We start from the raw sequence: 26,883 nt of genomic DNA on the forward strand, positions 1-26,883 counted from the left end.
CCCTTTCCCTCCCCTCTGATTCAAAGTGCATCCATTTGTGGGGATTTAAATTTGAGAAGAGATGCTAGTATTCAAGTCTGCCTGGAAATACCTTGGTTTCAAAGGTTGCTTGAAGTTGTTTAAAGGTGAAGGGAGACACTTGGAACATTATCAGATGTTCTCTTTATCATTACCTTAAATTTTAGGATACAGGATTGGTCTAGAAACAGTGTCCAGGGATGAGATCTGCTGAGTTCTACCTACCAATTAAACTTTGGCATCTATGTAGAGATTACTGGATTCTAACCTTAGCTGTTGTGCACATAAAACTGTGTGTGTGTGTGTGTCTACTCTAAAGCGTGTATTCTGGAATCCAGGTGTCTGGTCTACAGTGCGAAGCGACTATGAGGAATCCATGTAACAAACAACATTGACTGCATATACAGCAAACCTTTCAAAAATCTGAGGCTTACAGATTCACAACACCAAACGGGGAGAGGGAATAAGCTTCACTCATTCTTAAATATTTCCCCTTCTGTGTGTATGTGTGCCTGAGAGAGATGTCGGGGTTGGGGAAGAGAGAGAGAGAGAGAGAGAGAGAGAGAGAGAGACCATCGTCTACGAAACCACCGCATTGACCTCTCAGTCTGAGGTGGGAGGCGGAAGATTCCCCCCATCAGCTGAATGAAAGCTGCTGCCCTCAGTGATCATTAGTCGCTTCCCTCTCGTGCGTCTTTCAGCACCATGGACAGCGGGCGAGGGAAGCCACCGAGGAGCCACCGTTAAACGCAGCCTTTCCCAGGAAGAGGAGAACGGGAGGGGGGGGCGAGTTGAAGTGCTGGAAGCGCAGTTAAGCTCCTTTCTCCCTCCCTACTTTTCAAGCAGGCTGAATGTTTAGGGAGGGCGCTCAACACGCAGTCCTGAGCAGCAGGGGCTGACGGAGCTGCCAGGTAGCAAGGAAGGAAGACGCCCGGGAAGCACCCGCTCTCCAACCACGGGGAGGGCTGGATCCGGACTCCAGACACCCGAGAACCCCCAGCCTCTCCTTCTCCGTCGGAAGCCGATCTTGTCCCCCCCCTCCCGCCTTGCCAGGAGAATGCTGGCAGCGGTGCAGCTGGGGCTCCAGCGCCCAGTAGCCTTGTAAAAACCCTTTGCCCTGCCTTGTCTTGCGGAAACGGGCGTCTTCTTGGCATTACCCCGATGTGACCCCCCCTCCCTCTCGCTCTGGAATAATGGGGATCTTCTGGGCTTATGTTGGATTCCTTTCCTTGTCGGTATTATACATTCAGCAAGGACTTTCTTCCCAAGGTAAGAGCTGCCTTGTGCTTTTGTGTGTGTGTGTTTGGCCAAAATTGCAGCCGGAGGGTCTGTGGCGGGCAGGACAGGGCGATCTTTGTGGAGGGGGCAAGCCATGTGGAATAGAAACGCCGTGCTATCTTTTTGCCTTAGCCTTATTCTCGCCCCACTGGAGGAAAAAAAGTTCACCCGAAGTGAATATGAAACCGATCTCCTGCCAACATGAGCATAACATAGCCCGGCTGAGTAGATGCAATGTTTGTGCGTGAGCGGGGGTGGGGTGGGGGGAAATAGCATGCCACTGTGTATCTTCCAACTCTTGTTTTCAGGATTCATACAGACACAGCGCCTGTGAAAAAGGGATGTGCTTGTCTGCTTCGAATAGTGCAGTGTTTTCATAGCTTTGTCGTCCCCCCTCCCCAATTTTTTCAGGAGCCCTGAGGTCCGTATTCTTAAACCTTGCTTTTCGTCTGCAAGTATGTGTTTCTACAAAGCACGCCCCCTCCCCATCACCCTGTCAAAGGCGCCTCTTGCATTCCAAGTAGCCCCTGCTCTGCAGAAGCCTTCCAGTAGCTGGAGACTTTGAGGGCTGCAGTGATCATTTCAGCACCATGGATAGATCGTATCCATGCCGAACGCTGCACCCACAACCGTGCAGTTCTCCGCCGCTTTGTTTGTTTTAACTCTGGAGAGAGGGCTGGCTGAGGTGGCGGTGGGGAAACAGACTGAGAATGCAGAAATATGATCTCTTTCCCTGCTGATGAGGTGAATAGATATCACTAGCAGCGGCACAGTGCTGGCTGGGGAGCGGAAGGAGACGCTGTAGAAAACTCGCATGGAGACTGGTGGTGTTGGGCTTATTTTCACATATGCCTACTTGGAATTTAAGTACTTAAAAAGTAAAGGCAGCTTTTTTCTCATATAGCACTGCTATGAGTGTCAGGGCGTAACCTAGCACATATGCATGGATTATTTTTGCAGTCTTTTCGGTCTACCCCCCTATCAACCTGTAACGTCATAGAATTGAAAGAAGTGGGTAAACTGGTAAATTCGACTCTTTCTGAAAACTGAAAGTGTTTCTTGTTAGCTATTATTATTATTATTTCTATTATTATTATTTTGTCTATTCTGTCAGTGAGAGTTTCACATAGCTGATTGAATGGATCACATTCTTAAAGCCCCGTATATGAGTAGAAAGTGGATCAAGAAGGTTGTGATGATTATGACTTCTTCTAAGATATATGCTGGCATCCTGAAATGGACTGTCAGTATGCATGTCTTCTACCATATGGAACTGGAAAGGGTAGCCATACTGAAGTGCCAGAGGCAAAGTATTTCTTGTTTGTGAATCTCCTAAACTTAAACATGATCAAGTCTTTTCTTGGCTTGACACTGCAAGCAAAACAAGAAAATGAAATTGAGAACAAATAATCACATGACAAGCTACTTCTTCGAAATATTAAGACATAATGCAACAAACAAACAAACAGCACCCCATTCCAGTAGTCTACAATATGTTTAATAATTAATATGGTATAATGTCATCCATAAAATACAATAAATCATCTGAGCTGATTTTCCAAATGGTTCTGCCCTGGATCCCTAAGCTAGAATGCTGAAATCCTGCCTTCCTAAGAATATTTGCATGTAATTGTTTGTAACTTTGCAAACTCCAGTGAGATACTGGTAAGGGTGTTCAATTTGTCCATAAGCAAAATAGGCTTACTAAACAATTTACACATGTTTGTAAGGGATAAAGGGGTGGAGGGGGAGGAAAGGGTCTGAGAAAAAAGAAGAAAAACATGGGGATGCAAAGAGGAATTAGAATTAGAAAAAAGGAGGGGCAGGGAGAGGGAGACAGGGCTGCAGTCCTGTGCATACTTACTTGTGAGTAAGCTCCACTGAACTCAGAATACAGACTTGGCTTAGAAAGCACCTGCCTAAGCCTATGCATATTTACTTGTAAATAAGCCCTGCTGCATTAAATGGAATTTACTCCCATGTAAACAGGCATCAGATTGCAAGTGAAGGCAGATAAATTTAAGAGGGGGGTGGGGGAGGAAAAAGGAAAGGGAGGTTGTGGAAAATTGAGGGAGAGGAATCCCAATAAGATATGCTTTTCTTTTGCAGCCAAATTTACTGAATTCCCTCAAAATGTCACAACTACTGAGGGGCAGAATGTGGAGATGTCTTGTGCATTCCAGAGTGGCTCTGCCTCAGTGTACCTGGAAATCCAGTGGTGGTTCCTACGGGCAGCTGAGGACCAAGACCCTGGAACAGAGGTGAGGGCACTCAGGTATCAATTTACTGCCCCTGAAATCCTATGCAAGTCAGCCACTCCCCAAAAGCAGAGAAAAAATGGGGACCAGGGGGACAAGGGAAGTCTTGCCCCCAAGGCTTAATATATCTTACAACAGTAGAAATCCACTGAGAAATAGCCACCACTAGGGGATAAAACCTTGAACCCTTCCAAGTGGTTTTTGGTAGTTGACAAATTCATATGCATGGATAATGCATTCTTTCTTTTCCTTTTCTCTTTTTTCTCATCAGTGACAAGGCACAGTATAGATATCATAGCAATGGATTGAATTTGCAACCCAGGCTGTTGCAAAGACTTCCTCTCCCCCCCCCCCCCAATAAGAAGTCTGCTTGCTATCATTCTATCCCTTCGGGGATTTTCATTGCCTCCTGCATTGTTTCAGACTGATAAACACATGGAGCGGAGATACTTACTAACACACTGCGGGAACCTATTCTAGACAGGATTTCTAGAAATCAAACAGGCCTCCTTTGACTCAGTTGTAACAATTCTTCCTTATTTCCTATTTGGCAAGAAACAATCTCACCGGCTTCAGATGATGCTTGTTTTCATTCCTGAGACAGTGGGGAAAATCTGCCTCATCTCTATCATTCCGTTTCCTTCCAGCCTGTCTCCTCCCCCAAAAGTTTTTATTTGAAGAATTCATTTGAAGCATCCAGACTGCTTTAGAATTCATACTAATTTTCCATGGAAGGCAAGCAAACATATAAACCTGTTAATATGGCACCTCACTCTTCTGAGACTGGCTGCAATGATAGGCATTAAATACAGCCAAATGTGAAGAGATCAGCCTCCATCCAAACTATGTAGCACAGTGGCTAAATGTGACAGGAAGGAACACCGTTTTGCCTATAGGTGGCAGGCTGAGCATGTGAGTGTTCTCCAAGGAAGAATCCATTTATTTAAGTAGTATTTCAACAGCAATTAGTCATCAGAAAACTCACAAGCTATGGGCAAGTTCAGTCTTACCCCATTGTCCTCAGACTGAAACAGATCAAGAAATGGGGAAACCCAAACATCAAAAATCCACACATAGCCTGTTCAGGTATCATGCCCATTTTAAATTGGTGATTGGTGTGTACCCCAAATGAACTCTGCACCTCACAAGTTCCCTGGTTAATCCATAAACATGAGCCTATTTTCTCCTTCCCGGTGAGCTGTTCCCACAATTTTGATGATTTCAAACATGTGATCAGCTTAACTTAGCCCCTTCCAGTGTGCCGAGAATTAGATAATTATCTTAATTGCCTTACAGGATGACAGATAATTCTCTGTGGCAGCTGATCTATGACATGAACTCATATATTCAGGGATATTTTAGTCACTGTTCTGATCACTGTTCCTCCTGCCCAAATCTACATCCCTCAAACACAGACATCTGCTTCCTCATGCAATGTTCCCCCCTCTCTCTCACCCCAACACCCCCGGTGTGGAGCTTTTACCTATGCAAGGAACAGAAGTAGGATTTTCATTTCTGCTATGGCTGCTGCTCTGATCTCTCAAGGCTCTACATTCTATTGGGAGAGCCTTCTTCAGAGGCTAGATCAGGCTTCCTCAACCTCAGCCCTCCAGATGTTTGGAGACTACAATTCCCATCATCCCTGACCACTGGTCCTGTGAGCTAGGGATCATGGGAGTTGTAGGCCAAAAACATCTGGAGGGTCGAGGTTGAGGAAGCCTGGGCTAGACAGTCTGGTGGGTAGTCAAGGAAGACTTGAGCAGTGGCAGAGCCCTCCTCTCTTTTTATTTATTTATTTTACTATCTGCCCATCATGTTTCTCAACTGGTTAAATTATATAATGGAATTAATAATTTAAAAACTGGTGAAAATGCAACCAGGCATCTTATTTGCATTGAAAACAGAGCCTTTGGGCAGAAATGTTCAGAGGAGAGGGAAATTGTCCCTTTCATATGAAATATTGTGCCACGTTCTTTGTTTTTGTGAGAGTTCTAGCAATCAAAGCATCTAATTTGCATTAAATACTGAGGCATTTGGAAGTAACCTTTTTGGCCTTGCTATGATCTAAAAATATATCAAAGGCTGTTGAAGAAAGGCTAACTGAATGTACTCAATATGGGATTGACAGAAAGTATAGGTCCTTCAAGATGTGGAGTTTCCATATGCTTGGTCTGAAAAACTCTGGGATGGTTTAGCTCCCTTGCTTCTGAGCCTTCAAACCTTCTGAAAGCTTGCCTACATATTCTGGAACCTTAAGGAACCACCTTTTACAGACAGTTGCTTACTTCTAACTAAACTGCCATTAGTGATGAGGCCTTGGATGTTTATAAGAAAGCATTTTCTATTCAGATGCAGAATTGCTTTGGCATTCTAGGTTGCAGAAGAATTTAGGGACATAGCATCCAGTTTCTAATGCATTAGTGTAGTACGAGTTCAGCAAATTTACATCCTGAATCAATTAATTATGAACTGCAGCAGGCATCATGGAATCAGGCCATCTAATTTAGCTAGCATCCTGATTCCAACAATGACAAACCAGAGGCCTCAGGGAAGTTCAAAAGCATAAAGGCAAAACCTTCCTTATTCTTTGTCATCACAACCTGATATTCAGTAGTACATGGCATCTGAACATGGAGGTTCCACTTGACTATTAGCATTAACACCTGTTAGTCCATTCTTTTGGCTTAACTCCCCTTAAGTCAATGGCTACCACCACTTTTTGTGGCACATAGGCCAAAGAAACTGAAGGAGGTACGATAGACACATTTTAAGCCATGTTCAATCACAATACAATTAGGGACCCTCCTTCAATGAGTTCATTAGGAAACTACTCATTACTTGCCTTTTTTTGTTGATATGATCTATCTCACAGCTGTGTAGCCAATTCAGCTGCCTTTGAGTGAACATCTGTCTCCCACCAGTAAACCCTCTCAAACCAAACTATGCTTGAGCTCTGGTTGTCATGGCTTATTACAGAGCTGGACAGAAATTAGGGTGGGACCAGGCAGCGACAGTGGGAAACCCCATGCAATGAAAGGAAGGGAATAAGTGATTTAACCTTTAATGTTGGAGGTTCCTCGGCTGCAGTATGCAAAAACAGTTATCCATTCCCCCACAGGTGGAGAGAGATTTGGACAACGATGGAACAAAGATAAGCGTAAGTGGATTACAAAATATAGATTGTTGCTAGATATTCAGTTACTTTCCATTTACTGTGCTGTCTTTCATTAGCCACCATCCAAAAATGCATGAGCCCTGGACTAGTGAATGGGATTTATTTTCTGGAACTTTCCCTGTGCCTTTTGGGGCATGGGCATTATCAAAGCCTTTGGAACTCTTTTGTGCAGATGAGCTGGTTCACTTCCCTGGCCCTGCTGAGGCAGAATTTAAAGAAGCTTTTAATTTGTTCAGGTCTTCAGAAGGGGCTAGGTTCCTTTGAGGCCCCGTAGCTTTGTAAAAACTGCCATTTTAATTGTTGGACATTGGATTTTCATTATATTTTATGTTGTTAGCCATCCCAGACTCCCTTTGGGAACGAAGACTAGGGTAGAGAATGTATGCTCCTATATACAGAAAACTTTAATGGATGTTGTTAGTCAAATTGTGGGTGGCCCTTGCAAATGAAGACACTCTCCATTCAGGGTCCTGCCAGACATGCACAGAGGATATCATTGATCCTATTACATGCTGGAGACCTGAAAATAATACCTAGGGCAGCTGTGGATGCCCCCAGGATTCAGTAGGCCCTCCTGGACATACACCTGGGGACATCACTTGGAGTGTGTTGGGACATAGAGGCTTCTGCGTGGGCTTCCATGCTTATTGGTTCAGGCTGAGACTTTTCCACTTCTCAGACCATCTCCAAGATTACAAGGGCATACCAGGGAGAATGCAGTGAGCACATAGGTGCCTATTTTCAATTTTATTTTATTTACCTTTTCTGTCCCATAAGGAATTCTTTGCTTTCACACAGGTTCCAAAATGGGGCCAAAAGTTCAGTTTGACAATGTGCAGACCTAGAACCCTTACAACATATGAACTAATAAGAAAAGATAAAAGTAGTGTGCCTTTAAATCTGGTCATGTGTTAGATCCTATTCTCCCCAACCCCAACCCCCTCCAAGCATAGACACACAACACAGCAAAGAAGAAAAATCCTTTTTTGTGGGATTATTTTTTTTAAATGAATATGGGTACTTAAAAAGAAAATTGCTACAGAAAACAGCCTTTTTTGTTTTTGGAACCGCACATCATACTTTCAATAACCTTAATGGAATTTTTGCCCAGCATGACAAAAAACAAGCCCTTCAGAATACTTTGTATTTCTTTAATCATTATTACCAAGAACTGAGGAACATGTAGGACCTAGATTTTCTTTCTTTCCCTCAGTATTATTTTATTACTTAGCTGAAATGCAATTAAATAAATATAGGAGAGTGATTTTCAAAGTGCTAAAATGCCACGGAACTATGCGGGAAACGCACACAAAAAACCTTAATAATGGAGGGAAGGAGTAGATTCCAGATGTTCTTGTGTTAATTGAAGCATACAGAACTTGAGACCCACCAAAACTTTTACAACCCAGTAGACCCCAAACTGCCAAGCATTTTATTAACCCTGACATCCCTATCCCCCACGCTTTGGACAATCTCATGCCTGCAAGTTTTTGTAGCACTGAGTTGAAATGCCTCTCCCCCCAAAATTTGCTGCACTCTTCTTGGGTGGGAAAATGGGGAAAATAGTGATTAAGATGAGGAGATAAAAATTGGGCCTTTCCACCAGTGGCAACATTCCTCTCAGTGCCTGCCAGTCACTGTCATCCCTCCCCAACCCCACAGGATGATGTTATATGATTGCAAGTGTTCTTAGAAAGAGAATTGTGTAAACATGGAACTGTTGGCACTACAAAATAAGGTGAGCCAGAGGAGAGGGGTTTCCTCTTGTCTACTGACCTTCCAACCCTCCTTCCAGCCCCACATTCTCCACTAAGAACTTTTGGCCCAACTTTATTTGGGGGGGGGGGTGTTTTTTGCTTAGTCACATTAGCTTTTAACATCTATACTACTTGTTTGCTTTCAGTATGACTCACAGCAGCAATTAAAGCAATTAAAACCAGAAACAAAATGTTTAAGGATGGGGATATTGGAGATGTGCAATATCCCTACCCCTCACCCCAGGAAAAATAATGCACTCAAAGCTCCTTTCACATCCTTAAAATTCTTTGCATACTCATCCTGAGTTCTCCTGATCAAAAGGACAAAATGTCACTTTAGGCAAGGGAAATTCAGTAGCCGTTCTGATCCCATATTCCACCAACTTGCTCCAATGACAGATGATGAACAGACAACTGTGTAGTGCTGTTGAGGGGCAGGTGACACTTCTGGCACACTGGAAATTGGATCCTGCATTAAACATTGATTGAGCTTTTGGACCAGTCTGGTAAAGTTAATTGTGACTCAGACTGCAGGTCTAGACAGGCTGGCCTGAGTGTAAGTCCCATACCAGACCCTCCAAGTGTCCCTATTTTCCAGGGACATCCCTGATTTAGAAAAGGTTTCTTATTTGATCCTGGAATGTCCCACTTATCCTTAGAATGTCCTTATTTTCATTGGAGAAATGTTGGAGGGTATGGAATTGTCTGATCCCCGAGCCATCTGAAGGCAATCCTGTATAGGGAAGTCTTTTTACTGTTTTATTATGGTTTTATATATGTTGGAAGTAGCCCAGACTGGCTGGGGCAACCCAGTAAGGTGTGTGGGGCATAAATAGTAAAATTATCATTATGGAATGGGATGTCCCTATTTTCATCAAAGAAATGTTGGAGGGTATGCCATAGGATATTGTGGGATTTAACTCCAAGAAAGAACACATTGGTTAGGCCAGGGGTCAGCAGACTTTTTCAGCAGGGGGCCGGTCCACTGTCCCTCAGACCTTGTGGTGGGCCGGACTATATTTTTTTTGGGGGGGGGAAATGAATGAATTCCTGTGCCCCACTAATAACCCAGAGATGCATTTTAAATAAAAGCACTCATTCTACTCATGTAAAAACACACTGATTCCTGGACCACCCGCAGGCTGGATTTAGAAGGCTATTGGGCCGGATCCGGCCCCTGGGCCTTAGTCTGCCTACCCATGGGTTAGGCCTACTTCTCCCACAGAGATCAATGGAAGAAGGCAGTTGTGTATAACTTAACTATCACTGCTGTCAATGGGAACTAGGACCAGATGTGAGAGGAGGGACTGTGAGGTGGAGTCATCCCTCCCACCCCAAATACCCCCCCCTAAGATCCGCCAGTGGGGATCAAATCAAGACTTGGGTGCTGGTGGTAGGTGATGCTCACTCCTCACCCCCCAGTGTCATTTTCTTAATCAAAATTACCTTCCAAATTATCATTTGCCTGTGGCACACTTGGTAGCTTCAGGAGAACAGTTTTAGTCAGGAAGATGGTCAGAAGGAATATTAACCCCTCTCCCAGCAGCGTAGTTCCAATAAAATTCTGTCCCTTGCTGCACCAGCTGCTATCTTTAAAGAAAGGATATTGGTGGAATAAAGCAGGTGTGCTGAACCCCAGGCTTGAGGGCCAATCTTGTTCCTCTTGGCCTCTTTATCTGGCAGTCAAAATTCTCCCCACGCTCCACCTATTTTCCCCAGGCCACATGCCATCACTGGTCCCGCTTCACCCTGCAAAAGTGGAAGCACTGGTAATGCCTCTTTTTTTATTACCTGGACGAAGGGCAGAGAGGTTTGTGAGAGCATTTCTAGAAACCAGCCTACAGTCCAAAGGTAAAATTTGCACACATTTGCCTGCCCAGAAGAGAATGTGGCCCTTGAACATCTGGTTTCAAGGCTAAGTGAGCCAATTTAGCCCTCTAATTAAAAGCAGGCTTAGTAGAAGGAGGAGACGAATGCATGTTTGAAAAGAGCTGTTTGGAAAAACGTTGATTTATTTTAAAAGCCATTAATTAGAAGCATAGAGTTTAGAGGGTAAGAAGGACAGAGGGAAAGAAGATAAGAGCAAGAGGTGAAGGAATGCTATGCTATCAAAATTAAACTATAAATAAAGCCCTATTGGGACGCGGGTGGCGCTGTGGGTAAAACCTCAGTGCCTAGGACTTGCCAATCGTATGGTCAGCGGTTCGAATCCCCGCGGCAGGGTGAGCTCCCATCTTTTGGTCCCAGCTCCTGCCCACCTAGCAGTTCGAAAGCACCCCTAAGTGCAAGTAGATAAATAGGTACCGCTTTATAGCGGGAAGGTAAACGGAGTTTCCGTGTGCTGCGCTGGTGCCGGCTCACCAGAGCAGCTTCGTCATGCTGGCCACGTGACCTAGAAGTGTCTGCGGGCAGCGCTGGCTCCCGGCCTCTTAAGTGAGATGAGCGCACAACCCTAGAGTCGGACACGACTGGCCCGTACGGGCAGGGGTACCTTTACCTCTAAAGCCCTATTATCTATATGGATTTTGCTGGTCCAACACCTTTTTGGAAAATTACGTTCTTTGTCGTCCCAAATTCCACATAGCTAGATATCATTGAGCACTGACATTCCTCCCAGAGTAGGTGGGGAACTTTCATCCCCTGGCACCACCCTACCTGGCCTGGAGCACACAGTTTCTGCACTGTTTCTGCACTGCAATTAGGCTTCAAAAAAGCTGCAGTGTGTGTGAAGGGAAGCTTTAGAAAAGCCTGATTGTTGCATGGGGTCCCCTTTCTGGACTTTAAAAAATGCTAAGATGGAAGGGAGAAAGAGAATAGCAGAGAGAGGGGGATGCAGATGAGATGGGAGGGAGGGAGGAAAAGAGTGAGAGAGAGCACATGGATGAAAGAGTGTGAATGGGCATGCATTTGTATGGATGAGTGAAGCGTTCTGGCCCAGTCCACTATTCACATGCTGTCCCCAATAGGTCTTCCTCACCCCTGGCTCAGAAGTTAAGAGTTCTGGATTGTGAAGTTCAAATCAATGCTATAACTAGACATGCCTGGAAATGGATATATGACATATTGAACAAAATAATCTTAGTGAGATTAAGACTGCTTATGGGCATTTAAAGGTCCTTTTGCTCAAATGCAGAGTTGTCATAGCGCATAATAGCTCCTCCTGCTGGGAAGCTATTGTACAAAACGCCTCTCAAACGTCACTATCCAATCAGTGATAGTTAACAGAATGATATGTATAATTTCTCTCCCTGCCCCTGGCCATTTTCAATGGCTGAATGTGATGTAGAGTCCTAGCCGGCAAGTATAGAGCAAATGAGAAATTGCAATGGCACCACTCTGTCCTGCCTGCTGCCCACATTCAGTCTGCAGTTGATTTTTGACACGTCAGCTACTATTTTAACGACTTACCTAATCGCTACATGACCTTTGGTGCCTGTTTGGCCCCCTTCCTGTCCAGTTTGTGTGTGGGGTGGATGCCCTTAGTGTTCTTTTTTTAGATACAATATTGCTTAGCATCTTGCTTTAATTATGAACCCACTAGGTGGTCTTGGCCAAAGCCATCGTCTCACATCACAAAACTCATCCCACCATCTGCAATGGGGGAATAATAAGGATGCCAGCCTACTTTACACAAAACTGATAAAGTAATTTGGAAAGACAGTAAATGTGAAGGGCTTTGTACACCAAAGAAAATGTTGTATCAATTTATATTGTCAGAAAGGTTTATATATTTATTCTGCATTTATTTTATATACCCTCCCACCTCAAGGCAGTTTACAACACATTCTGAAAATATCAACACTACCCTATAAAGACAACCAACAAACTCACACCTATTTGTAGACTGTGGGGGAGGGAGGCTGCCAAATATTTTTGTGGGTGAATTCTGTGCATTATTAGAACATTATCTTTTAGAAATGCTGTTTCACTTAATGTTGAATTAAACAATCTCTTTTAATGGATGAAGGAAGCAATGTGATAAGAGAGGACTGGGAAGTGTAGTGGGCACACCCATGGCTTCCCTCAATGATGTTAAAATAACATTAAATACTAATAGATCTAGAGTTGCACCCAGCATGCATGGATGGTGAAATAGGAGGGACCATTTTCCCAAATATTCTCCTGGGGAGGAGAGGTACTTGAGGTATGTAGAGATACTTCAAAAAAAATTTCCCCCAGAAAATAGAATTTCCTTTCCTGCAGAATAGTTACTCACCCCCAACACATGCAGAACCCAACAACCCTTAGTCCACTGGGCAATGGGTGGGGGGCAGGGTTTGCTTTCCCTTCAGTTCTACAGTCCTGGGGCAACTGGAAACCAGAGTAGAATTGTTTCTGATAGAGAGAAGGAAATCACCATTCCTGCAGCTGCTCCTTCTCTAGATGATTGTTGGAACACCTGCTGGTGGCAATGTCTGACATGATATGTTGTTTCTGGAAATTTTGCAGACAGTGAAAGTACAAGGGAACGACATCTCCCACAAACTGCAGATCTCCAAAGTCAGGAAAAAGGATGAAGGGTTGTATGAGTGCAGAGTGATTGACGCCAATTATGGAGACCTCCAGGAATACAAAGTCCAGGCCTATCTCAAGGTCAATGCAAACAGCCACACCCGACGAATGCAGGCCTTTGAAGCTTCCCCAATGTGGCTACAGGATAAACCTCGTAAAAACATCTCAGCAGCCATCCCCAGTAGCATCCATAACTCTGCCAGCCAACGTATGCGCCCCACCTCCAGCCCTCCAGCAGATGCCAAAATCCCCAAACAAAGCCCACAATCAGGTATGCGTAACTATTTTGAGCACTTGAAGGATTTTGTTGCTAATGACTTTGCAACGTGTGAATTTTTAAAAAATAAAAAGGAGGAGGGAAAGGCTGTTTACTGGACGAAAACATGATATGCGCTTTCTTACACCTGAAGCACAGTTAGGAAAACACATTGTACAAAAATCCATACTTTTGTACTCCTGACTATACAAGACAAAAAGTGCCCTCATGTTTTAACCAGGACTACACAGCTTGTTATCCACCAAGTTAGATGCACGTAGCCCATGAGCCATGTATGAATGGATGCCTTTGGGGGATTGCAAAAAATAGGACAGAAGGGAGGGCTTGTCAAGTGCCCGGAAGGCCTCAATGCATGGCTTGATCAGTCACAAATTATGTAGGTCTAATTCAAAGAAATTGCAAGATAGCGCATCTCAGTGACCTAAGCAAAGGTTTTAATAGAGAATATAAGTAAATATCAAGGCCCAAAGCAAGAGGAGTTTTATTCAAAGGTGCTATAAAACGTTACTATTATTCCTCCCACCACCTTTCTCTTCTTTTCTTTGTCTTAGTTTGCTTAGTGTCTCTATAGGACTAAGCAGCACATTTTGTGACTCACTAAACTGCAATCCGCCAGCTATGTGCTGTGTCCTGCCTACTGCTTGGCCAGTCTCCTTGTTTTTGAAGTCTCGTGCAGGCAACAAAACCAAGGAGGTTTAGTCCTAGTGGACCATCACACATGGCTGGGGGGGCTGCATTTGTCATAGTAGTCTATAAGTAGGGATGGTTTTGTCTAAATACTTGCTTATTGATAGTAAACAAGCATTTAGAGATAAAATGTGTCTAGATATCAAATGAACATCAAATCGAGAAAGAGAGAGAGAGGGAAACCGTGAAGGCCTTTTGGAATGTAGCACTCTTCCAAATATAAATATGAATTCCCTCGTCACCTTTGGATGTAATTCCTCAGTTTTGGGCATTGGATTAATGCGGACATCCTGTCTGCTTTACCTGCATGAAACCACTAGGTAAGCCAGTCTTGTGTCATTCTGCCAAATGGCGAGGAGAATTTGACCACTCCAAAGTTCCCCCAGATTTCTGACTGGGTGTGGAAGTGTGGAGAGTTGGGGTAGCTTTACGACTAAGAGACTGAGTGATGAATCATGATAGCTTTGGCATGAATAGGCTAGGTGGCCTTTTTAAGTAGGCTACACTTTCTCACTGGGAATAATAATATTGACCCATCTTACACAATTGTTATAAATACAGTAAGATGACAGAGATAACTAACAAGGACAGCAGTAGCACTGATCACGGCAATGCCTCATTTGTAGGCATATGGGAACTGAACTGTGGATTTCCATAGTGTTGAATGAACAGACAAGACGTGAATGTACACAGCAGTACATTTGCTGGTGTGCTGCCCTGCGGTCAGATGGAATTTAAGAGGAAACCTAGCAACAGAAGGGGGAAATATAAAAAGACTGCTGTGGATTGATGAAAACAAGCATTTTTCCTCTCTCTCCAATGCTGTAAAACACCCCAGCGGCAATACATGTTCTGATAAGACAAATGTGCAAGTTAAATATTATTTTAGTTATTTTCTCCAAGCAGATCAAATTCAGTATGGTGCTGAGGACTATGTCTTGCTTTAAGGACATGCATGATTCTATGAGTGCCTACGAATGCCTTAAATGTCTCCTTGATACAAGGCTACATGGCAGAAACACCACTTTTATATACTCATATTTTGTGCTCCCACTGGCAATGACAGGTTGCAAGGAAACTGCTAGAGACTTTGGTTTGCATTTGACAAGAGAGCACCGAGGGCTTATGGTGTAATCAAATATATACAGATCTATATTTCACTGTTTGCAACTATTGGTGTGGATACATAGCAAAGTGACTCATCTATAAGAATTCTTTTGAACAAGCAAAATTAAATGCTTTGATTTGCCAACACTTTCCTGCAGCTCAGGAAAGAATGTTAGGTGGTGGTTATTCAGCAAACATTCTCCAATATTCACAGCTGGGCAATACTTTTATTATGACACCAAACAGAGCAACATAGATAGCAACTTTGGGCCTCTAAATGTAAATAGTTGCAGCAATAATAATAAAGCAGAAGGAAGTATAAGCAAGGGAAGAGACAAGGAAATAATAAATGTCAGGATCTTGAACCCCCTTAGGAGCAGGTGGGTTATGATCATAGTCAAGGTCTTTGTTGCCATTCATATAGTGGGTCATGTAGAAGCTTTGCATGTTGTATTGACAAATGATTAAGGGTTATTTTCCCCTTGAAGCATGTGGCTTGTTGTTGTTTTGTTTTTTACTGGCCCAGCTTAAACTGGCAGGTTTCAAAGTGATTCACTATTGTGTGTAAGCTTTCTCAGCAGCATTGTGGTCTAGACAGAGGGGTTTGGTCCGCGAGGATCTGACATGTGGATGGTGACGCATTGCAGTACATCATTTAACTCACTGGTCTTTTGGTTCCCCCTCAAGCACATGAAGTTGTGACGCTCCTTGCTGAAGCGGAGTGTCTGTGAGACTCAGTATCGTCCAGGCAGGTCTCAAGCATTATCACTCTAGAGCAAATTTCAGAGTTCCATCTGGCATTTCCTGCCAACACATCTAACAAATGCAGTTCTAAAAATACAGAAATGGAACACAAAATTCATGTAAATGAACATTTCTCGTTTTATTCATGATATCGGAAAGAATTGTTTTGAATTCTGAGTGAACAAAAAATGAGGCAACTGTGGAAGATCTTGCTCTGAACTTGAAGGGAACTGAGAACTATGATCAGCGTAGGGTGGACCAGATCTTGGTCTTCTGAGGGCCAATTTTGACACATGGGCAGAACCACCCACCTGTCAGCCATTTGATGTGACAATGATGTCAGATGATTGGTATGGAGGTGGTATCACCCACCTACCAGAGTTGACCTGCAGGGCAGGCAGAGAGGTCTGCTTTGCCAGTCTGTTCTGTACTGGAAATGTGCTGTTGAAGAGGCACCCAGCAAGATTGAACTTTCCGCTCATCAGTTGATGAACAGAGGGTTCAGTCTTGTTCTCTGCAGGGGTCTACTGGCAAAGCAGGACCCAGCAGGATTGAACCCCACCCATCAGCTGATGTCACTTAGTGAGATCAGATGAATGACAGGTGGGCGTGGTTTTGGGAGATGGTGCACCAAGATTTGCCTACAGACTGGAGGGTTCCAATCCCTGAAGGAGAGATTAACAATTAGTAGTAGGGGAGATTTCTCCCTCCCATTTAATAAATATTCACTCATAATTCTTTGCACTTGTCCAGATTAAAGCTTGTTTCATCAGGAATTTTTATTCTTTACCTGACACTAACTTTTAGACCCACCCTCTCCCTTAGCTTTTATTTAAGATTTTGTGTAGCTACCTTAAGTTTCCATGGGACTTGTAAAGGAGAACTATTCAGTTGTGTAGAATTTTGAGTTGTGGGCCTTGTACCCCTGTTGCATAAAGAGGCAGAATATACATAATAATTCATTTCTACAAATAGTTATCCTACTGTGAACTACAAAATGCTTTGTTTGGGTGTTGGGCAGAGGGGGGTAAAACACAGGGCTGCACTGAATATCTTTTAGCTTAAGAAGTTTTTTTAAAAAAAAGATTTGGTGGAAAATATTTATGAAAAGCTGAGTAGTTTTGACTCAGCTTTAATAAAATGTAGCATCTGCTCTTGAATGAAGTTAATACATCACAAAGTATATTTCATTCTAAAGAAAATCCTAATCCAAATGGGCAGGCCGTTCAGAGTTACCGCCTCTTCTATTTTATTTAGCTAGATTACAGCAAATGGAGTTGGCCAACACACCATAGGGCCTTACTAAACATGCAACAGTCATTCTGCACAGTTTGTCCCCAGTATCTGGTAGTCAGGTATGCTGCTACTGTAAATGGAGGGTCCATATGGCTACAATGACTACTACCATAGCTGTCAACTTTCCCCTTTTTTTAAGGGAAATTCCCTTATTCCGAATAGGATTCCTCGCAAGAAAAGGGGAAAGTTGACAGCTATTGACTACTACCCACTTATAGCTCTTGCCTCTGCTTTTCCCACTGCCATACACCCCCTCCCCCAGATAATGTTGATTTCAGCTTTTAGAAGGTCTTTGAGCACCCTCCATGGTCCTGCCCCCTCAATGAATCTATATCCTCACTGCAGCAGTTCCTATGTTGGTTCCTGGTAGTGGGCATAAACTTGCCAAGCCCTGACAGAGGAAAAGGAAGGAATATATATTCTTGCTAAAACTCAGTTCCTGAATTCTTATGTCTATTAAACAGTGATTTTATGTTGTTCATATTTATTTCTGTAGTGTGCATCGGTGCGTGTGAGACTTTATAGAGTAGAAGAGCCAATCCTTGCCCTTGGGAGCTTGCAATCTCCAAATTTCAATGAGAGGCAAGAGAGGAAGAAAGGGTATGGAAAGTACATGGCTGTTTCAGCAGCATGTGCTTTGGAATAGTTATGGGAGGTAGAGATTGTGTCAAAGGCTCCATGGAAAAATATAGTTTCTGTTATGTACTGAGTTGAATAGGATCCAAAAGGCAGCAGTCTGATTGGTCCTAGAAGAATAGGATTCAGAATGCAGTAGTCTGATTGGTCCACAGGAGCCACCCAATCCAGCTCCAGGGGGAAGTGAATCTGCAACCTGATTGGCCTACAGGTGAATCCCAGAATTAGCCAATTACGTGGGGCCCATTGTGTAAATAATGTATATAAAGCAGACATTCTGGGGGAACTTCCGTTCCTCCTCACCACCATGAGCTGAATAAAGAGCATGAAATCCACTCTCGACTCCGAGTATATTTCAGTTTCCAAGAAGGATTTGAATGAGTGAGAGAAGTTGCATCGTTCAGGTGTTTTCAAAGGTGGTTCCGAAAAGATGAGGTAGCAGAGGTGGAAGGATGAGGTCTTCTGCGGGAACTGCAGACTGCCATGATGGTCAGCAGTGGAGTTGGAAAAAGCAAAGGGATATATTAGGGTATAAGAGCAGGGAGATGAAGTGGGGGGAGACAGGAGACCATGCTGGACTTTGAAGGTAAGGACAGGCAGTTTTGCCAGATCTGGGAGTGGAGAGGATACCAATGTGGGGATTTAAGGTGTCACATGATCAGAGCAATGGGAGACGTGACAGCAGAATGCTGGATAGATGTAAGGAGATCCAACAAGAGACAACGAAAGGGCACAGCAGAGAAGATTCAGTAGTCTAGGTTTAGAGAAGACCTGGAGTAGCAACAGGAGTACGTTGTCTGCTGCAGGAATTTGCAAATGAAGGGTTCCCTCGGCCTGAAGCGAGATGAGCGCCACACCCCATAGTCACCTTTGACTGGACTTAACCATCCAGGGGTCCTTTACTGCAATCATTTCTCTCAGGTGCAGTAAAGAGGAATTGGCAGGGAGAGGGGAGCACATCATATGCCAACCGAGAGGGCAGGCAAAACATCCCTATTTGGTCACGAAGTGAGCAGTGATACTTATACTACCACTTCTACGACATGAGGATGGGTGCGGTGATGCTGGCTATAAGGAGCCATGCACCACTCTCCTTCCTTGGAGGTTTCTAAGCAGAGGATTCTAAGCCCATCTGTCAGCGATGATTTACTTGAGATTCCAGCCTTCCAGGGGGTTCGGCTCGATGACCTTCAGGGTCCTTTCCAATTCTGTGATTCTATAGGTGCCACTGGGCTCAGGCGTCAAGTGGCAGGCTGAGATGGATGAGGAGGAGGAACAAGAGGATAACATGGGGGGTGGCGTAGGATAGAGACTGGAGAAGACAGGTACTTCCCTCCCACAGCATATAGCTGCTATGGATGTGGGAAACAAGACTCCCTGGAATCCAGGAAGAGCAGCCAGGAGAGAGCAGCGGCATGTTGCCTCTCTTTTGCAGCCAAAACAGAAAGTGAAAGTAAGTTCACATTCATAGGTGAAGCACACCCCGGGGACAGGACGTCTTTTCCCTTGAGCTATTAACCCTGTAAGCTCTTGGACACCTCACAAATAATAAATTATTATTATTATTATTATTATTATTATTATTATTATTATTACAAGGCATGAGAGTTTCACACGTAAGCCCACTTTGTCCCAACTTTAGAAGCTTGACAGTTGGGCATGCCAACCTATTGGGACACCTCTGTTGCTTCTACATAGTTGCAAATTCCTTTCACCGAGCTTGGTCTTCATAGGGCAGAAGCACTGCTTCTGGCCAGGCCACGCTCTCCTTTCATCCAGCCTGAGCATAAAGGCTGCTGTGACTCCTTAGCTGCTACTGAGGCTGTGTATTGTGTATTGTGTATTGTGACTGTGCCTGAATAAAGATCTCTTCCTTGCTCTCAACTAAGAGCCTCTGTTGCCGTGGTCTCAGGAGGAGTCAGGGCCGTATGGCATGCTGCGCATCGCTCCATGTCCTGCCTCACCCTCAAGATCGAGCTGAGAGTTGTTCCCACACCACCCTATCATTCAGGCAACTGGGGAGAGGGGATACACCGTTTGTTTGTTTGTTTATTTTCACCTCATGTCTAGAAAGCACTGAGGAAAAGATTGATAACTGAACTGAAACAGCCACACAGATTTCAACAGAGCTCTAGAGAATCCCACCTCTGTATGTAATTACAGTGCATTCAAAGGCTCCTATCTCATTCTCTTGTCCCATTCCAGTTCTCTTGGAGAGATTAAGACAAAACCTGGCTTTCTTTGCTTTGTTTGAACTTACTCTAGGTGCTTTTTGTCAGAGAACTGACAAAAGATAGTGAGCCTATTTCATTTTTACCTCCAGGCTACTGTGACAAAGGGAAATGACTGTACTTGTATCTAGAGTGCTGAGGCTTCCATCACTGTGCTGTCTTTTCAGCGAGTGAAGGACACAAAATTCTCCACTTCACATTTTGATATCAGTTATTATCCAGATTTCCTGGACAACTTTCCCCACCAAACTCAATAGATGTTAGGCATTAAACAGGGGTGAAGAACGTCTGGACTACGGGCCTAATTAAAAGAAGTCACACATGTGTCTGGTAACTATAGAGACAGCTACAAAGGAACTATCAGGGAACCAAGAGAGGCCTTTCCTGTTTTGCCATGTGCCGTGCCAGATTTACATATAAGCTAAGCAAGCTATAGCTTAGGGCTCCACTCTCTTGGGGGCCCCCCAAAAATGTAAAAGTATTTCACTATTAATATACTTCATCTTAATTGTATTTCAGTTCAACAATTACTTTGATAAAATACATATGTGCAAATGGCTTTAGATACCTATTAGGTCCATAAATTATCTGGTTACCAGATTTATTTCAATGAATCTGGGGACACAATCAATCAATCATTTTTTTAAAAGAGAGGGGAAAAGTTATTTTTTAAAAAAGTAATATCTTCTCTTCTGTGGTCTCCTCTGTTGCGGGGCCTTCCTCTAGGTCTTTCTTGGAGCACTAGCCATGCTCCCCCCCCTCTCCCTCCCTCCCTCTCCCTCCTTGCACTGTGATTCCCTACAGGCTTACTCGGGAGTAAGCATTAGCAGAACCCCCTCCGCCTGCTGCTGCCTTCCGCACCTGTCTGGAGCATCTCCTGCACAGGCATCAACCATTGGCCACCCATCCGTGCCATGTTGCACCCAGTCAGCAGGTCTGGGGCAGAGCCAGCAGTGAGCAAGTGGCAGGAGAGGCACTCGGACCGGATCAGCTCATCTCCTACTCACCTCTCGTCACAGTGGCCAACTACAAGCTGGCCAACAAGCTGAGCTGCCGCTTGCAAGTCAAGCACAATGGCGAAGCAGCAGCAGCCGCAGTCGCCCAAGCACCACCCAGAGGCCGAGCCGACAGCCTTGGGCAGTGGTGCCAATGGTGAGCTGAGTGCCAAGTTGCAGCAGCACACCGAGCTCAACGACCCCGCGCAGCTCTCGCCCAGCACCGCATCTTCAGCCCCTACACCGAGTCCTCATATGATGTGTCTTGTGCGCAACACATCATATGGGGACTTCCAGTGAGGCAAAATGGTGGGCGCCACAGCAGTGGAGCCAGCAAGAACCAACTGTGCTACCAGGCTGGCTCCGGGCTGCTGAGACTGCTGCTGCTGCTTCCATGTTTCCCAGGGACATTAGATGAAATTCGGGGACATTCCGGGGATGGAATTTGTCCGGGGACTGTCCCCGGGAAACGGGGACATCTGGTAACCCTACCATGTAGCATATTTTCAATACACACAAAAAAGTGACAATTCGTTGTTGACAAAGGACAGCTGGACATATAAAGGGCCCCATCACCTTCAGGAGCTGAGGGCCTGATCAAACCTAAATCCAGCCCTGGCCATGTGAGGCAAAACAGGAAGAAGCTGCCTCTTGTAATATGCCATGCTTACTGGGGTCACATGGCAGTGAGCTTTGGCAAAATCCAGTGCCACCCTGCAGAATTATGCCACCCAAGGCAGCTGCTTCACTCCATGTTTTTAAACAGAGCACTTCCCCATTTGCAGAGGCTTTGAAGCTTCTTCAAAGGTGCGCTCCCAGTGTCAAGTAGCACCGAAATTCCATCTTCAAAGGAAACTGATTACAGTTACAGTGACACTCCTTCAAATATTGGCAAGTGTCCATCACCTGACATCACTCTGACATCAGGTGCTTGATAGGTGAGCAGCCTCTGTTGGCGTGTGAGTTTATCTTCGACACCTATGAATTTTGCTCTCTCTGTGTGCAGCTTGGAAGCTTCAGTAAAGCTGTTAAGCTCACCAATGTGAAACAGTTGTTGTCTTAAGCAGAGTTGTTTAAATTGACACAAAACACACACCCTGTATTTTCCCACTCTATAAAAGGTTACACAAAAGCTTTTGTCTCTCTGGTGTCAGAGGGCTTTCTATACTTCAATGTCCTTGCTGAACAAAGTCCACGTGCAAGTTCTAAGTCAATTTGCACAGAGTCCTGCCACTGCTTAGAATTCCCTGAGTCCTGAAGTCTGGCAATTGTCCAAGTCTTCCTCCCAAATGAGCTCTTCTCAGGTAACTTCACAGTTCTGCAATGATCCACTCCTTCCTGATCGCGACCAATGACCCACCACCAACATTGTAATCTGATCCCGTTTAACACAAAGTTGCATGCCTAGTCTGCCCAGTAGCACTGATAAGGAAGTCACCAGATTCAGCCAAGTGCATCTCAGGACTGAACTCTCTCCTCTTTAATGGAATTAACCTGTTAGCTGCATTCCTTAACACACTCACCTACCTATAAGAGATGGTCTGCAAGGGGATGGGATTTAGGTGCTGGTTGGATCGACTTTCCCCTTCCTGCACTCATTTCCTCTGAAGATTCTAAAATAATATTTTGCAATACTGATAGCTCATGCACAAGGATATATCACAGAACCCCAACATGTTGCAGAGATTTCTGGGGGATGTTTTAAGGCTTCTGCTTAGGTAATGAACACCGAGTGTGTACACTTCAAGAATATTGCCCAAGAGTCACCTGTGGCTGTGCATTGCAGAAGAAAATGAATGCTGAGGAAACCTCCTCTCTTGGGAAAGTTTTTGCACCATTGTTATGTAACTTCTCACTGAAAAACTACTTATGTGTTTTCAAGAACCCAGGCCACTGGTATAATATATTTGACTATATATAATAGTTGACATATAATGGCATCTTTTATCTGACAAAGTTCATTGGTAATTAGCATCTGACAGCGTTTCACAGTTGGCAGCTTAGGAAGTTTAATAGATGAAGCCTGCCAAAATCAAAGCAATTAAGAAAAGCAAAATATAATAATAATCTTAAGCAACTTTTAGAATTTCCAGTTTGGATGGTAAACATTTTACACTTAAAATACAACTTTGTTTATTGAGTTGGGGAAATTGGAAATTGCAGGAAATTTCAAATATTCCCTTGTATATTCTTATTCTTATTGGCATGCAAATATATTGTGATGAGGGGAGGGAAAACGATGCAAGGACTATGACTGATTTTTGAAATGGCAACATTTATCAGCCTGCACAGCTGCCCAATGCAGATTGTGGTGGGTGACTTACTGGTTCCCTGGATGGAAGAGAGGCATGTTACAATGTTAGATGCATGGCTGGCTGTGCACATTGCGCCAGTGCTGGAGGGGGGCAAGGCTTTTGTGTCTAAATAAGCCTCTGCCCTCCAAGCCAGGCCTTTATACAGCTTTATAGCACCCACTCATCTTTTGGCTGCAGTATGAGACTTAGATCAGTGGTGGGGAACACAAACCACTTCTGCATCACTTCTCCCCTGCCAGTGGAGTTGGTGGAGCAGGCAGCAGAGGTGGGCTTCCACCAGTGGCGTAGCGTGGGTTGTCAGCACCCGGGGCAAGGCAAGTAATTTGCGCCCCCTAACCCGTGGTAGGGGCAGAGAGCTGCGAGTGCGAGCGCCCCCCAGATGTTGCGCCCGGTGCAACCGCCCCCCCTGCACCCCCCACGCTACGCCACTGGCTTCCACTACCCACCCAAAGTGGGCACCTCAGCCTGCCTCATCAGTGGGCTGAGCCTGGGTAGGGCTGGGGGCTATAGAAACCTCCAGACTTTTGTGTACAATGAGGTACATCCTTTGTCCCACCGACTTTGGCCACCAACGCCACCAACGTTTTGCTACCACTGGCAGGTGGGCCCCAGAAGTTTGCCCGTGTGGACATGCAGCTCTCAGGGTGAAAACGATTCCCTACCTCTGGACTAGGTGGTCACCTCAGGGGCCAATTAGGGTTTTTGTTTTGCCTGTCAAACAAGAAAATCAACCAGGTTTGCTTAGTGCACACTGGGTTTTGGGTTTTTCCTGCCTACTCCACATTGTGTGTGCTTGCGGGGGGTGGGAATGCCACCTTTGGGTAAAAACTGGTGGGGGGCATTTCTATTTAGAAGTTAATTGGTCAAGGAAAAATCTGGTGTGCATCTGGAAGCACTTTTAAGGTGGTTGAGAGAATCAGGATTCCCCAAACTTGTTACTTCAGGATGTGGTACCCACAAAGAAGGCTGTAGACACTCACCCACCTGGCCTATTTCAGCTACCTGGAACCAGCGGCGTAGCGTGGGTTGTCAGCACCTGGGGCAAGGCAAGTAATTTGCGCCCCCTAACCCGTGGATTTGCGCCCCCTAACCCTACAAATCTATGCCTATGAATGATGGTCCCTCTCTCTCTCTCTTTCTCATATTCCAATTGATTCCCATTTCCGCCGATCGATCCCCGAAGCTCTCACCCAGCGAAATTCGTGGGTATTTACGCTTCGCCATCCCTAATCCTGCCGCTTCCACCAGGAAATCATGACGGTGCGTTTCTCCTCTCCAAACTTTCCCCGGCCCTTTGCCGGCCGGCGCAGCCCTTTTGGCTACGAGCTCCCCTCCTTCTCTGCCCGCTTCCGACCCCACCTCCCCGTCCAGCCTCCCTACTTCCTGAAAAAAGGCGCCGGCGCCGAGCAGGACACCCCCGCGGCCATCGGAGAGAGGCGGGGCCGAGGGAGGCAAGCCAATGGGCGAGGCGGGGGTAGGTGGCCACGGGGGCGGGCGCTGCCGCAGTCCTCGGGTGGGCAAGGTAGGAGCAGGCGGAGGCTGGCCGGCCGCTCTGACAATAGGGGCGGGCCGAGGGCACGACGCGGCTGGGCCCTCTGGACTTGCGCCCCCCCCAGATGTTGCGCCCGGTGCGGCCGGCACCCCTGGCACCCCCCACGCTACGCCACTGCCTGGAACTATGAGTCCTGAGTGAGGGTAAGTGTTGCAGGGGAGCCTCTCTCAATACTTGAACAGTGAGCTGCTCAAAAAGTTGAGTCACTAGGTAGCTTCTCAGTTTAACATTTTAAAATTGGAAATCTTGCTATATTCAAGTTAATAAAATCATGGCCCTAGTTACTCAATGGAAGATTAGGTATAATAATAATAATAATAATAATAATAATAATAATAATAATAATTTATTATTTATACCCCGCCCATCTGGCTGAGTTTCCCCAGCCACTCTGGGCGGCTTGTAAGCAGTCCAGGCACTGATGCTAGCTATATATATTTGGTCAAATTTTTGATAAGCCGTACGCTTGCTCATGAACTCTTTCTCCTATGGTCTCCACCCACTTTCTCATGAAAATATCCATCCCCACTCCAGAGGAATCACACAGTTTAAGAAGGCGTAACACAAGTCTCCTACATGTTAAATCAGAAAGCATTTGGTTTTGCGTCATCACTTATCACTTTTGCTCTCGTTTGTAAGACCATCAAATCAACAGGACTGGGAAGCAGGTTTAAGTGGCCTCATGTTATTCCAAGTCACAATTTTTTTTTGAAAGAAAGATTAGATAGATAGATAGATAGATAGATAGATAGATAGATAGAGAGACCACTGGATTGACAATTGCCAGGAATGCTGAGATTCTTGGCCCAGGTCAAATGCAATCAGAGGGGTGCTTGGCACACAAGGCTATCTATCATCCTTAGGGCCACCTGAGCAGTTGAGGGCTTGTGACATGCAGCCACAACAAAACAAAAAAAATTTGATGGTTGCCATGCTGGCAATTGTGGTGGCTGCATTTAGAACACTCATGTGTAGGTGGTAGACCCAGTTCTCATGGCAACTAAAGCTTTATGTATAACTGTGTGCAGAGTGAGATGGGTCTATGCTTTTAGCTTTGCCCCTGACATCAGGTCTTCTTCTTTAAACTGTGTGCTGCCCACAGATGTCAGTACAGAAAGCCTGATGCATGAGCACTTGCTTATTATGTGTAGGGGCTGCACATAATTGGGACATGGGTTTGTGTGGGTATTTGGATGATGCAGAGCCCCCACAAGTGAGTATGTGCTCACTTTCTGGGCTTCCTGTACAAACAACCACATGGAAGAGGAGCCAGCGATGGGCTGTGTCACATTTACACCCCATAAGTGAGTAACACATGTATTTGCGCGTCAAGACTCCAGCGCACCCCCCAAGGATAAATAAATACACACTGACACAGAATTTTTGTTTAAGGTTAGTGGGCAAAAATTTAGGCCACAACTTTATTGATTACAGCAATGTGAGTGGTATTGGCTTAGGCATTGGCAATAACTATATATGACTCCTGCCCACCTTGCAGGAAGTCTGGAAAGGTAAACAACTGAATGAGGGAGCTCCGTCGATGGTATCCAATTAAAGCTCACCCTGGGTTTCCCGCTGGGTTGTGGTATGGCCCTAGCCCCTCAAGCGGACTTTGGACAAGATCCAGACTCACAGATTCCTTTACTGGAATACCCTTGTAGCTGGAGGGGCCGGTGATGGCCGCACCTCATCTCCCCCACATCACAATAAGCTAATGCCTAACCACCAAACCTTACAAAAGCTGTGACGATTGCTAAGAGGTAGGCGAAAACCAAATGGCCAGTGCCAATTTGCCAAATGGCAAACTAACCAGGCGACTAACCGAAGCCCAGAGCAAGGCCAAAGCAGACACCTAAAATACAGCGCGGTTGGGTGGGGATTCAGCGTTGCGAAGCCAGGTGAATCCCCAGAAATGTGTTGCTGCCTTTTATATGCCCATACAATCACACCACTGATCTCTGATTGACCAATAGGCCATGGTGTGATCATGGGGCCATTGCATGGGCTGGGCTCAATCTCCCACTCACCTCAGGATAGTGGGGTGG

General features: G+C 45.1%; 1 protein-coding gene across 3 annotated transcripts in view; it reads left to right on the top strand.

The window, feature by feature from the left end:
* Positions 1-571: 571 nt before the first annotated feature.
* Positions 572-26,883, top strand: part of VSTM2A (V-set and transmembrane domain containing 2A) — a 40,074-nt gene continuing 13,762 nt past the window's right edge. The window contains exons 1-4 of one of the 3 annotated variants that reach the window (XM_053361051.1): positions 572-1,287; positions 3,406-3,557; positions 6,673-6,711; positions 12,936-13,269. In XM_053361051.1, coding sequence (XP_053217026.1) covers positions 1,212-1,287; positions 3,406-3,557; positions 6,673-6,711; positions 12,936-13,269 — 601 coding nt within the window. In that variant the 5' untranslated portion in view covers positions 572-1,211. The remainder of the gene's footprint in view (positions 1,288-3,405; positions 3,558-6,672; positions 6,712-12,935; positions 13,270-26,883) is intronic. The other 2 variants (XM_053361050.1, XM_053361049.1) reach the window with 2 other exon arrangements.

Source organism: Podarcis raffonei, chromosome 13 (genome assembly GCF_027172205.1).
Source record: "Podarcis raffonei isolate rPodRaf1 chromosome 13, rPodRaf1.pri, whole genome shotgun sequence".
Taxonomy (NCBI): Eukaryota; Metazoa; Chordata; class Lepidosauria; order Squamata; family Lacertidae; genus Podarcis; species Podarcis raffonei.